Source organism: Odocoileus virginianus, chromosome 13 (assembly GCF_023699985.2).
Source record: "Odocoileus virginianus isolate 20LAN1187 ecotype Illinois chromosome 13, Ovbor_1.2, whole genome shotgun sequence".
Lineage (NCBI taxonomy): Eukaryota > Metazoa > Chordata > Mammalia > Artiodactyla > Cervidae > Odocoileus > Odocoileus virginianus.
Genome location: NC_069686.1, coordinates 17,358,226 through 17,371,594, shown reverse-complemented (window position 1 = coordinate 17,371,594; position 13,369 = coordinate 17,358,226). Strand labels below are relative to the sequence as shown.

Genomic DNA, 13,369 nt, shown 5'->3' with positions numbered 1-13,369 from the left:
GTTGCCATTTCCTTCTCCAGGGGATCTTCCCAACCCAGGAATTGAACCCAGGTGTCCCTCATTGCAGGCAGACGCTTTACCGTCTGAGCTACCTTATTTTGATCCTTAACTTAATCACATCCACAGAGTCCCTTTTGCCATATAATCTAATATATTCATAGGTTCTGAGGATAAGGACATGAACATCTTTGAGGGCTATTATTCTGCCCACAGCAATCTCGTACATAAATCTGCTGTGTTCTCTTACCTTTTGGAAGTAGCATAAACAGCATTGTATTGATAGTTCTACCAGTCTTTGATGGAATGTGACTTTCTCCTCTGTTTGGACATGCCATTACCAGATATTTCAGAAAAACAGAGCAAAGAAGATTAAGTAGGACTAGAGGACTCAACTGTGTAGCTGTATAGCAAGTCATTTCCCTGGAATTTCAATTCAGCACCTTCATCTGAAGAATGTGGATAATTATAAATGCTTTCTCTAAATCCTAGAGCTGTTCTGATAGTCACAGAATCCTGAAAACTGTGTATACCATTTTGCAAATGAAAGAGATGGTAGCCTAGCTGCTCCAGTAGGTTCAAGGAATGTGAGTGTGTTAAACCATCAAGAAGCATCATTTAAAAATTAAAACTTCCTAAAAATACAGATTGCAGGAAAAGAATCTTAACTACATGAGAGAGGATGAAATCACTCTTTTCCATTCTTAAACAATCCTTTCTCCCTATCCTCTGAGATAGATCATTTTAATCTCTTTTCATGTTTATCTTGTTTTGCTTTTTCTTCTGCCCTGATGTTTGTTATGCTTTGAGTAGATATTGATTCCCTTCTCATTAAGCCTACAAACATCTAATCATTCCTGTTTGGTTTTTTCATTTTTAATAATTTATATTTAAATTTTGGCAAATAGAGTGGTCTAACCTTGCCCTTTGAATGCCTGTGCATTCAAGTTCTTTAGGCAGATTTTATCTCTTGTTTTTCTAATTCTATTTTGAGTTTTATAAAAATAGATGTTTCTTATTATCCCCAACCCATAATTTTCTTTAGTGAACTTTTGTTTAATTTTCTTTTCCTTTAACATTTTATTTTTCAGACACCTCTCATTGAACCTCACGTTCCTCTTCGTCCTGCTAACACCATTACCAAGGTAATGGGATGTAGGTGGGTTGATGAGCCATCAGAGCTAGTTTCTTAAGTAACTATGAGAAGTGGTCCATATGTCAGAGCAGCACATCAGGAAACTGCAAATACACTTTCTAGAAACAATACATATCAGTGTGTCTCGGTTCTCAGTATAAAACAGTGACATATCACACAAGTGAGCAATACATATGTATGAATGAATTGTATTTTTCAAGCACAGAATCGTATTGAAAAGTGATTTAAAGATTTATCTGGTTTGTTTTCCATCTATAATCTCTCCTTCTTTTCTTCCCCCTCCTCTCACTTGATGAAAATTCAGGTTCCTTCAGAGAAGATCCTCAGGGCTGGAAAAATTTTACGAAATGCCATTCTCTCTCGAGCACCTCACATGATAAGAGATAGAAAATACCACCTAAAGACATACAGGTATGTGTGATATAAATAGTGAAATTACAACAAACGTGTTTCCCTGTTTTCCATCTACAGGTAGCATGTTTTATAATCCTCTGGGTTCTAGAATTTCTGAGCTTGCCTTGGATCCCCACTTAACTCTAATTAGCCTTAATATTCCCAGGAATTACTCCTAAACTAATTTGCTTAGACATTGGTTTAAGTGTGATGAACAAAGAAAAGAAAACCTTTATTTCTGTTTGCCTATATATTTTAGGAAAACTACTAGATTTAGATGAGATTCAACTAACATTTACTGAGTATTCATTTATACTTGAAGCCCTGAACAAGAAAGACCACTCTCCATACATTATCTCATTTCATCCTCATCACAATCTGTAAGGCCACTTTTCAGATGATAAATCTGAGACTCAGAGAGATTAAATAGTTTTCCTTGATCAAGTCACAAATCTAGTGAGTGGCAAAGCCAGGATTTTAAATCTAGGTTGATTGACTTCTAAGTTTCTTTCATTCATTCTATACATTTGTTAAGTACCTACTGGGCATCAAGCATTATTGTGTTTCAAACCCTAAGGATACAAGAGGGAAAAAAATATAAAATTCCCTTTACATAATTTACTTTCTAGTGTAGGATTCCACTGTAGTATAAATATAGTAAGATGTTCAACTCTTTCACACCTCTAATCATACAGAATAACAACTCATTATGGCTGCCACTAGAGTTAAGAAATGATAAAGACTGGGGCCATGTGATTTAGTTGACCTTCTGAGATGATTGAACCATAGTGGGTCAACGAAGGATTCATGTCTCATCTTTAACTTTTGATTTTATCAATTCAAAAAGGATTCAGGAACTAGAATGGCCTGTTTATGGTACATAAGCCTTCACTCTCTCTCCCTGCACCTATGATTCAGACTCATGGTCTTCTTTCAGCAATCGTCGGCCCTCTTTCTCATTTAGCCTAGACATGATCTCAGAACCCATTAGACTTAGCATGAGTCAAAACCTATTTGATTCACATGAACCAAATTCATAAGACAGTGAAAAGCTAGAATACAAATTTTAAAGTTACCACAAAGGATATATAATGTATCTTTCTAGCAATTGTCAACCATGATAGAACCTATAAAATTATTTCTGACTCACCCTACAGTGAATGTTCAAGTATATTGCCTCAAAATCCAGTCTCTTCCCAAGGAAAGCTGGAAATGCATGGCAAATTCTTCCTCTTAGGATCGCTTTTTCTGCTTTCCATGCAAACTAACACTCTTCTACTTGCATTTGTCATGAATATGTTTGTAAGATCAAAATGATTTGTTACATTTATTTTTTTTTTAATTTGTTGCCAGTGCTGCAGGGCATGTAGCATCTTAGTTCCCCAACCAGGGATTGAACCCACCCCCACTGCATTGGAAGCACAGAGTCTTCCACACTGGACCACTATGGAAAGCCCTATTTGCTACATTTAGAATGGCTTCTTCTTAATAGAATTCTGGAATTCTATTTGATGGGATTTGAGAAACACTTTAATCAGTAGCATGTTCCTCTTAGGACATGTTCCGTCTCTAAGGACAGATTGCTCCTCTTCCCCTTATAATATGGATATTTACCAGCTACCATTTTGGATGATTACATTTGAAAGCCTTTTCCTTCAACTCTGGAAGTTCATCTTTTTTTTTTTTTTTTTTTAAGTCTACAGTTCCTACACACTGCTATAATTTTGAGGGAAGTAAAGGTTAAAACGCCTGCCTATGGCATCAGGGAGAGAGCTCAACCTCTTAAACTAATCAAGTGACTCTCAAAGTCTCATACAGCTGAAAGACCTTTTACTTTTTAATTTTTTTTCCTTAATTTAAAATGTGATTATGCTTTCCCAAGTGTTGACTTACGCTAGGGAAATTCCATTAAAGATGTCATCTTTGGTGACAAATACTGGAAACTAGAAGTCAGAAACCATAATCTCTTTCTTGCTCCATAGTAGTAAGATTTTAAACCCCTGAAACATAGGTGTTAAGTCTATTCCACACCCTATGACACAAATTAATGATCTGTTGATAATGACCCATGAGGCATGATTTCTTTTTCCTGCAGGACATTTTGAGTACCTGGTCCCAAATCTTGGTTCCAGTTTCATCCCCTCCCCCACTCCTGCTTCTCCCCACTTCTATCATTACAGCAGCATTAGGGGTCCAAGTCTCCCCAGATGCAGTGTCATCCCCAGTGATCACCACACCAGAGGTCAGCTGTGAACCTTAAAATAACTAAATATCATTAATAGAGAGGAAACCCATGATTCCATCAGCTACAAGTGGCACAACTGTATGTCTTTGTCCTGTGTTCTGACTACAAGATCCTTATACCCTGTCCCAGGGCTCCAAAGCCCTGGGATCATCTCAGTTCCATGTGCTCTTTTTAGTAAAAGTAATCGTTGACTTAAAGGCCACATTAAATTGATTTTTTATACTATTACATGACTTTTCCCGTTAATAAATTCTCAAATTAGAAGAGGAACATGACAGATCATACATTTGGTTCAGGATGAAGAGTAACTAGGTGCCTCTTTGCCCATTGAGGCTCTAATGTGTAATAGTCTGTAATCAGAGCAGTCTTGGAAATCTAATAGCCTTCTCAGGACATCTTCCTTGTGTGGTGGGTTAGATCCAAATCAGAACATCCCAGGATCTCTGGTAGATTTCAGAGTTCCTAGAATCTTAGAAACGGATATGGCCTTCAAAGCCATCTTTTCCTCCTCTTTTCTTTTATAGATGAATAAAATTAAGAACCAGTAATTTGAAATGATATAGACAGAGTCATGCAGCTAATACATAGCAGACCTGGTGCTGGATCTCATGACTCCTCCGGGGCTACGCTCTTCCTAGAATGGACCAGCACCAGGAATCCCCCCTGGTTCAACTAGAGAGGGGCTCCCTGGGCTGGGACCAGCCTCAGTGCCTCAAAGATAGTGGCATTCTCAGCCCAGGAGGTGAGGCCACCAGTGACCTAGACCCAGCTGTAGGCAGCTAGCTGCTTGTAACTCCCTGCTTGTTCCTCTGTCCGTTAGGGTTCCTCCCTCAGACTACATCATCCCATTTCCTCCACTGAATAGTCATGCCGCAAACACTTCTCTCCCTACAGAAGCTTTCCTAACATGTGTGTATGTGTGTGGTTCTGTGTTTCCTAACTAATGCACATGTTAATAGTTTGCCCATCCTGACCACCTTACCCCCAAGGGGCATCACAGTGATGAGTATGTGCCTGTACAGAAAGCATTTGGAGCTCTTCAGATGACAGGCTCTGTCAAAGTGCTGATGTTCATTACATCGAACTTTTTTCAAAGAGATTTGCATCACTAATTGCTTGTTTCTCCCAACACCCCTCTGAGGAAGCTCAGTAGTATTACTTGAAAATAGAAAGTGGTATATAATTTTGCACTTATCCAGAACCTGTCACAGAGTACCTCCTAGGGCTTCACAAACTTTAACTCATTCCTCACAAAGCTCAGGGGAGAGAAGTCAGAATTATGCTTTGCCTTCATTTGACTTCCCTGGTAGTTCAGATGCTAAAGAATTTGCCTGCAGTGCAGGAGATCCAAGTTCGATCCCTGGGTCGGGACTATCCCCTGGAGGAGGGCATGACTACCCACTCCAGTATTCTTCCCTGGAGAATTCCATCGTCAGAGGAGCCTGGCAAGGTACAGCTCATAGGGTCAGAAAGAGTTAGACACGGCAGAGAAACCAACACTTCATTTGACCGTGAAATTTTCTGGGACCAGCTTAAGAGTTTCCAGCCCTGGGATTCACTTGCCAGATCACGCTTCTTGCCTCGCAGCCCTTCTGCCTCCCCGGGGCTGCAGCTTATGATGGTCTTCGATGCTTAGCCAGCCTTGCCTGGAAGGTTGCCTGGGAGTTGAGTGGTCTTACTAGTTTGTACAATAGTTTGAGAACCTGTGGCTGTATCATGTGGTGCTTCGTTTGCCAAAGGGTAGAAGGGCACCTTCAGAAGCCATCTCCCATCCTGCATCTGCAAGTGGCTGACCTCCCCTCCTTTGTGTCCCGCCACTCTTCAGACAATGCTGTGTGGGGACCGAGCTGGTGGACTGGATGCTGCAGCAGACTCCCTGTGTTCACTCCCGAACGCAGGCTGTGGGCATGTGGCAAGTCCTGGTAGAAGACAGCGTTCTCAACCACGGTAAGATGACATGCGGTCCCTGGAAAACCCTCAAGAAATGCTAAGCATGTTTCCCTGGGTTGGTTGTGGCTGAACTCCCACATGGGCCAGAAAGAATTATGATCTCTCTAGGGACCCGCAGAGCTGGCGTCTTCATTTAGCAATACAAATGCAGCGAGTGGATGCCGTTGATTGCAGTGTTCCACCATTGTACCTTCCTAACTTGGGAGAACGTTTGAAGGGAAAATGAAATTGCAACCCGAGTGCATCAGTTCCAATTATGTTTATTAGTTTGCATTCACGGTTCATTGATAGCGTGATTATACTCTGAGCATCGCACAGCAATCCTGATGCAGCGGCCAAATGAGAGCAATGAAGTGTGTGGCCAGGCTGATGACATGAAAGAGAGTAATGAATTCAGAACCTGCGTTTTCTGGGAGAGCCAATTTGTGTACCCACACAATGACCGTATGTAAAATCATGCGTGCTCTCTGGTTGTAGCCCCTGATTATCTAAGGAGAGTAACTATTCAGGACAGGAGTAGGACTATGGTTTAACTCCTCATGCCATTTGTTTAAAGATCACTTTTCCAAACAGACAAACTACCAAAATCTTTCCTTTAATACCTGGGAATGTAATGCTGGTCTTGCCGGTATTTCACACACTTTACTGTGTATACAGATCACCTGGAACTCTTGGTAAAATGCAGACTCTGATTCAAAGAGTCTGCATTTCCAACAAGCTCCCAGATGATGCTGATTCATATTTTTGAGCAACAAGGATCTACCACTCCTTATCTTTGGACAGTGTTGATGCTTCCCACTGAAAAGGGGCTTAAAACTTTAAGACACAAAGATGACAGATTATAAACCAAGTTCATGACTTTGTCTTTCAGAGATCTAAATCTTCTGGTTTAAAGGGAATATGATTTTAAAAAAAACTTTAAAATTTGAACTAGAAGGAAATTATTGTTAGACACTAGGGGTATATGACCTAGATGGTTGGTCTTGTCAGCTTTGCTCAGCCAATTTTACCTTAATTTTTAAAGTGAAGACAAGACATGGTTATAAACAGTACATATAAAAAGGAAAAAAATCAATTCTGCTGCTGATAAAGTCAGGTTTTTTTAAGTCTGTGCTTTGACAAAACCACTCTAGAGCACGATCTGGCAGTTGGCCATTTTCCTCTTTAGGATATATAACCCACACACTAGAAAATGTCATCAAGGCAATTTCACTGGTCAGAGGGCTCATCTCAGGGAAGCTGGCAGGTTCTCATAGGAGAGTCCCAGGGCAGCTCAGGAGATGGGCGGGTCAGAGAGAGCTGTGAGGTGCATGACTGCTGCCGGGAGGTCCCCGTCTTCCAGCTGCGCCACCCTGGGCGAGGCCACGGGAAAAGGATGAGGAGTCCCAATGCCTTGCTTCCACTTGGCTGTCTTGCCATTCATTCATTGGACACCATCCATTCGTTTCTGGTAAACGGGCTGTGAGGCAGAGGTGCCCACAGCTGACGCTTGCCCCCATGTTTCCCGTAGTGGATCAGGAGCATCACTTCCAAGACAAATATTTATTTTATCGATTTCTGGATGATGAGCACGAGGACGCCCCTTTGCCTACGGAGGACGAGAAGAAGGAATGTGATGAAGAGCTGCAGGACACCTTGCTGCTGCTGTCGCAGATGGGCCCGGACGCCCACATGAGGATGGTCCTTCGCAAACCGTGAGTGAGAGCCCTTAGCAGCTCGCTGGGGCCGCCCTGTGTGAGGCTTGCACCTGCGCAGAGGGAAACGAGGCTGACTTCTAAAGTCCTGGCCTGACTTCACCCAGCGCCAAAGGAGAGATTACAAAGGGGCGATGCAGTAGGGTTTGCCTCCTGTCATTTTCTTCTATGTTTGAGCCAAATAGTTCCATTTCCCTTATTGCATGAGTTAAAACTCTAGAGACTTTTAGCAATTGACTCAGGATGTCAAGACGGAGTCCACATATTAAACAACCTTTGGTCCATGACAAACAGAAACTGCTCTGCTTCTGTGCCAGACTGTGGCAGCCTCCTTCTTTCTAATGCAGTAGGACAGAGGAGTCAGGACTGTAGACTTCATGCCAGTTCTCCTATGCCACATTCATTCATTCAGCACATTCTTTTGCCCCATGCAGAGCCTTCTCTCCTTAACTTGAAGGCACATTCTTTTTTAAAAAGTGAAGTACAAAAAAATAAATAAATAAAAAGTGAAGTACACTTGGTTTATAATATTGTGTTAGTTTCTGGCATACAACAAAGTGATTCAGTTCTATATATTTTTTCAGATTATTTTCATTATAGGTTATTGCAAGATATTGGCTATAGTTCCCTGTGCTATATAGTTAATTCTTGTTGTTTATCTATTTTATGTGTAGCAGTTTCCATCTATTAATCCCAAACTCCTCAGTTATCCTCCCCCCTCCCTTTCCCCTTTGGTAATCATAAGTTTACTTTCTATGTCTGTGAGTCTTTCTGTTTTATATATATATTCATTTGTATTACTTTTTAGATTCAACATATAAGTGACGCCGTATAACATTTGTCTTTGCCCGCCTTACTTCACTTAGTATGAAAACCTCTAGGTCCGTCTATGTTGCTGCAAATGGCATTATTTCATTCTTTTTATGGCTGAGGCTGAGTTCCATTGTATCAATATATATGTACCACCTCTTTATTCGTTTACCTGTTGATGGACATTTAGGTTGCCTCCATGTCTTGGCTATTGTAAATAGTGCTGCAATGAACATAAGGGTGTATAAATCTCTTAGAATCAGGATTTTCATCTTAAAGACACAAGAGGACACCACTGCTTTGTTAACTCTTCAGGGCCTTTATTCGTCCAGTGAGGTGCTCTTTCCCATCCAGCTCAGTTTAAACCTACCTGACCATCAGTAGCAACCTGCTCGCTAAAGTTGAGGACCCTCAAGTGTTGAATCAGATCAATCCGGAAAGACTCTGTTGAGCCCTTCCTCTGTTTCAGTCAGTCAGTCAGTTCAGTTGCTCAGTCGTGTCTGACTCTTTGTGACCCTATGGGCTGTAGCACACCAGGCTTCCCTGTCCGTCACCAACTCCCGTAGCTTGCTCAAACTCGGGTCCATCCAGTCAGTGATGCCATCCAACCATCTCATCCTCTGTCGTCCCCTTTTCCTCCTGCCTTCAATCTTTCCCAGCATCAGGGTCTTTTCCAATGAGTCAGTTCTATGCATCATGTGGCCAAAATATTGGGGCTTCAGCATCAGTCCTTCCAATGAATATTCAGGGCTGACTTCCTTTAGAATGGACTGGTTGGATCTCCTTGTAGTACAAGGGTCTCTCAAGAGTCTTTTCCAACACCGCAGTTCAAAAGCATCAGTTCTTCAGGGCTCAGCTGTTTGGGGCACTCCACTATCCCTGTGGGGCATACAAAGAAGCATGTGCCTCAGCTCTAGCCTCAGGGAAACCTTCTCACTAAAGGGTGACTTGGCATATGGTCCTACAACCACTGTACACAGGGCTTATGTTTTTCTGCTGGAAATGAAATCCCACTCCACCCGGCAACTGGTGCCAGCCAGCTGTGGGTGTCAACTCTGAGTCACCAACTTGGCCAACCTCCATTTATCAGTGGGTCTCAACAGAAGCATTGCACTTTAGCACATCTCCCATGTCCCTCAGACCAGCTTCCCGGTGTGGGCCCCCCCTCCCAGCAGCCTCTCACTGCACCCTTTTCCCTTTCCCCAGGATTCTTCCTTTCCCTTGCCCTTACTCTGAGCTGCAAGGAGGCTCTTCAGCATAGCTCATTTTTTGCCACAACTTTCTCTTAATCCCATACCATGTGTTTCAGAGGCCTTCCCTCTATTCATTTAGCATCATCATCCTTAACTCCACAACCATGGTTCTCAGTTCCTTTAACTTCAAAACCCTTTCTTCAAACAAAAATTTTGCTGGAAAATCCAAAATTACCAAACAGAAAAGCCAGCGCTTCACTGATATCATCATGAGTTGTACTCAAGAAACCTGCCCAGCATTTACGTTCCCTGAGCCCTGGAGGACCATGACGGGGGGCAGTGGGGGCGGGGCGTGGAGAGACAGGAGAGTCCCCTGGATTTGGGGAACTCAGATGACGGGCCTCACTCTAAACTGTGCTCTTGCCTCTTAGACCGCTTCTCTCCCCTCTTCCCTATGCTCCCGCGTCTCACTGTCCCTTGTTTACCTCCTCTTCATGTCCTGGCTCTGTCCCTTCTTGCTGCCACCTTCATTCAAACCCATATCACACCGTGGTTCTCAAACAGATGCAGGCCAGCCCCAAGGGGCAGGCATCAGAAATTGTGAGAGGGGGTTTTGATGGCCATACTGCTGGCATTTGCTGGGCAGTAGCAGGACCTGAACACACTCCACTACCTAGAACACTACAAAATAAGCTGCCCTGCACAAAAAGCCTCTGTTGAGAAACATTATTGTAAACTGGGTTTCTTAAAGGTAAAGGCATAGCTCATTTTACTTCATTTATTTAGTCATTTAACCAATATTTATTGAACATCTATTTTGTCCTAGATACTAAGTTAGTTGCAAAGGCTGCAGCATTAAACTATTAGAGGGTTGCACCCCCAGCCTGAAGCTTTCTGTCTAGGGCAGGAGCCAGACCGTGAACAACTAGTTATGCAAATAATCATTTAATAACAGCTGCATTGCATGCTACAAAGGCAAATGTAGTGTATATCAATAGAACATAATCTGAAGAGGGAAATTGAACTTGATGTGAAAGTTAGAAAAGGGCATATCCCAAGCTCTGTGCCTTACATCACGCAGACTATCAGCAAACCTTTGCTGAGTGATTGAATGAACAAATGAACATAAAGCTCCAGCTCTGATGTTCCCTCAGCTCGCAGTTGCTTCAGGGGAGACAGAAATGCCATTCAATTCACATATATTTTTGAGCACCTGCCAAAGAGGTTTTTTGAAAGTAGTGAAATGGCTCCTGCCTTTGGAGAGTTTGTAATCCAGTGGAATGTGCATGTTAAGTTGCTTCAGTCGTGTCTGACTCTGCGACCCCATGGACTGTAGCCCCCCAGGCTCCTCTATCCATGAGATTCTCCAGACAAGAATACTGGAGTAGGTTGCCCTACACTTCACCAAGGGATCTTCCTGTCCCAGGGATCGAACCCATGTTTCTTCTATCTCCAGTATTGGCAGGCAGGGGTCTTTACCACTAGCGCCACCTGGTGGGAGTTAGGCACTCCCAAATTAGATTTGGATGCCACAAACATGGAGCGCCGGCTGTGTGGAAGGAAGACAGCATGCTAGGGATATTCATGCTAATTGTTTGATTCACCCTTGCAAGAGCCTGAGAGCTGATGTCATGAGTCTCCCTTAGAAAGAGTAGCCTGTATTTCTTTTCCTTCCATACAGCACTAACTCAGAGATCCTTCAGAGAAAGTTACATTACGAAGTTTGGGCTTTTCCAGCCCATCTCTGGCTATAGATTACAGATTTCACCAGTATCCCAAGATACATCATTTTGGGTGCCCTTAGGATTGTCCCATCTTTTCAGGCTTTATGAAACTTCAAACATTGGAATTAAACTGCTAGTTCTTCTTGTGACTCAGTACTCTTAGCTTTTATTTCTATGTGAATGACTGTCCCTAAGAGATGGAAGAGTGAAAAAGAAGGAATCTAATTTTATGAGACAGACTTCTGACTCTACACACACACACACACACACACACACACACACACAATCTTTAATCAGATAATAACCTTTGGAACTTCTACTGTACTTTAAGTGGAAAGAAAAGAAGCTGAGTTCATCAAGAATTACTGTTGTCTCTGCTGTCCTTGCAGAGAGCAGCTGAGCCCTTTGCTCCTGGGAACTTGACGGTATATTCACTGGTCCTGGAAATGTTGACTTTTGACTGCCCCAACTGCCAAGTCACTAGGAAATGTGGAGGCATGAGCTGCATTGCCTCCATATTGACCAGGGCGGGAGCCCCCAGTATTGTAACTCAGCACAGCTGCATTTTATAATAGTCACCACTGCCAGGGAGGTTGCAGAACTCTGATAATTACTGGGAAAGAAATAACACAATATTCTTTGATGAGAAGATTACTTTGAGATTTTGATTGTATAATGAAGATGTTGCTTTGAAAGGTACTTCCTATTGTTCTGAATCTGAGACTCGCTAGCAAAAGAAAAAAAAAGTGTCACTTGTTTTGACAGGCTACTTAGAAAAATTCTCTGTTTATTACATTAACTGCGGCATTTTAACTGTCAAACTATGAAAGAATGTTCTGTAGTTTAAAAAACAGAATAGAGCTTCAGGGGAAATTTTTTGGCACACTCTTGTTGCTATTGGTATTGAAAAAAAAAAACAGTTATTCTGAATGCGAAATTAGCTTTTTATGTGGTGGCAGGCAGAGTGACTCACAATGCCCACCAGGCCTCACAGGTGCAGACCTGGGTGGCTTTTGGGGGCAAGTGCTGAACAACAGTGACAGTTTGATGGCGCTGTTGTTGCAGCTTCCAGACAGGGCCAACAAACCTAAAATGAGCTTCTGGAGCTTATTGTTGTGATTTTGCTTTGTTTTTAAGTCTAAAAACAAGAGGTTACCCTGCAGCAAATAGATACAGTAGAGACCCTTACCAGCAGAAACATACATTCTGGCTACCTTTGTGCAAGTACTTTGGAGAGGACTGTGGACAAAGAGATGTGGGGTGAGCAGATAAACAGAATGTTATAAGCTTGAGGCCAGCTGGACAAAAAGAGGTTTCAAGGAGACAAAGAAGGCGCTTGCCATACAAGGCTCCCAACTTCCTCTTCCGAGTAAAGTGAGACCTAGTTCTCCACTGTTTAGAAACTGTCTATCAGAAAACAGCCTAAGGGCAGGAGGGAAATGAAGTAGATGCCATTTCCCGAATCTAATTCTAGGTCTGTCTGAAATTTTGAAATTCCCTAAAAGCCTAGAAGCTTGTCAATTGGGCCTGAGCAGAAGGGGGGGGAAATGAAATTATATATATGTATTTTATAAATTATATATAAATTTATGTGTAGTCAGTCACTTCAGTCATGTCCAACTCTTTGCCATCCTAGGGACTGTGGCCTGCCAGGCTCCTCTGTCCATGGGATTCTCCAGGCAAGAATACTAGAGTGGGTTGCCATGCCCTTCTCCAAGGGATCTTCCCAACCCAGGGATCAAACCTGTGTCTCTTAAGTCTCCTGCATTACAGGCAGATTCTTTACCACTGAGCTGCTAGGGAAGCCCACATAAATTTATATTTGTTGTTGTTCAGTCACTCAGTTGTGTCTGACTCTTTGCAACCCCATTGACTGCAGCACACCAGGCTTCCCTGTCCTTCACCATCTCCTGGAGCTTGCCCAAACCCATGTTCATTGAGTCAGTGATGCCATACTGTCTTGTCCTCTGTCGTCTCCTTCTCCTTCTATCTTCAATCTTTCCCAGAATTGGGGTCTTTTCTAATGGGTTGGCTCTTCATATCAGGTGACCAAAGTATTGGCACTTCAACATCAGTCCTTCCAGTGAATATTCAGGATTTATTTCCTTTATGATTTACTGGTTTTTTCTCCTTGCAGTCCAAGGGACTCTCAAGAGTCTTCTCCAACACCACAGTTCAAAAACATAAATTCTTCAGCATTCAGCCTT

The 13,369-nt window shown here is 42.4% G+C and overlaps 1 protein-coding gene across 6 annotated transcripts in view; it reads left to right on the top strand.

Moving 5' to 3' along the window:
* The window catches only part of RAPGEF4 (Rap guanine nucleotide exchange factor 4), a 316,724-nt gene that overhangs the window by 221,618 nt on the left and 81,737 nt on the right, over positions 1-13,369 (top strand). For 5 of the 6 annotated variants that reach the window (XM_070476011.1, XM_070476009.1, XM_020896336.2 and 2 more), the window contains 4 exons: positions 1,089-1,142; positions 1,458-1,564; positions 5,617-5,738; positions 7,252-7,435. In XM_070476011.1, the coding sequence (XP_070332112.1) occupies positions 1,089-1,142; positions 1,458-1,564; positions 5,617-5,738; positions 7,252-7,435 (467 nt within the window). The remainder of the gene's footprint in view (positions 1-1,088; positions 1,143-1,457; positions 1,565-5,616; positions 5,739-7,251; positions 7,436-13,369) is intronic. The other variant, XM_020896337.2, reaches the window with a different exon arrangement.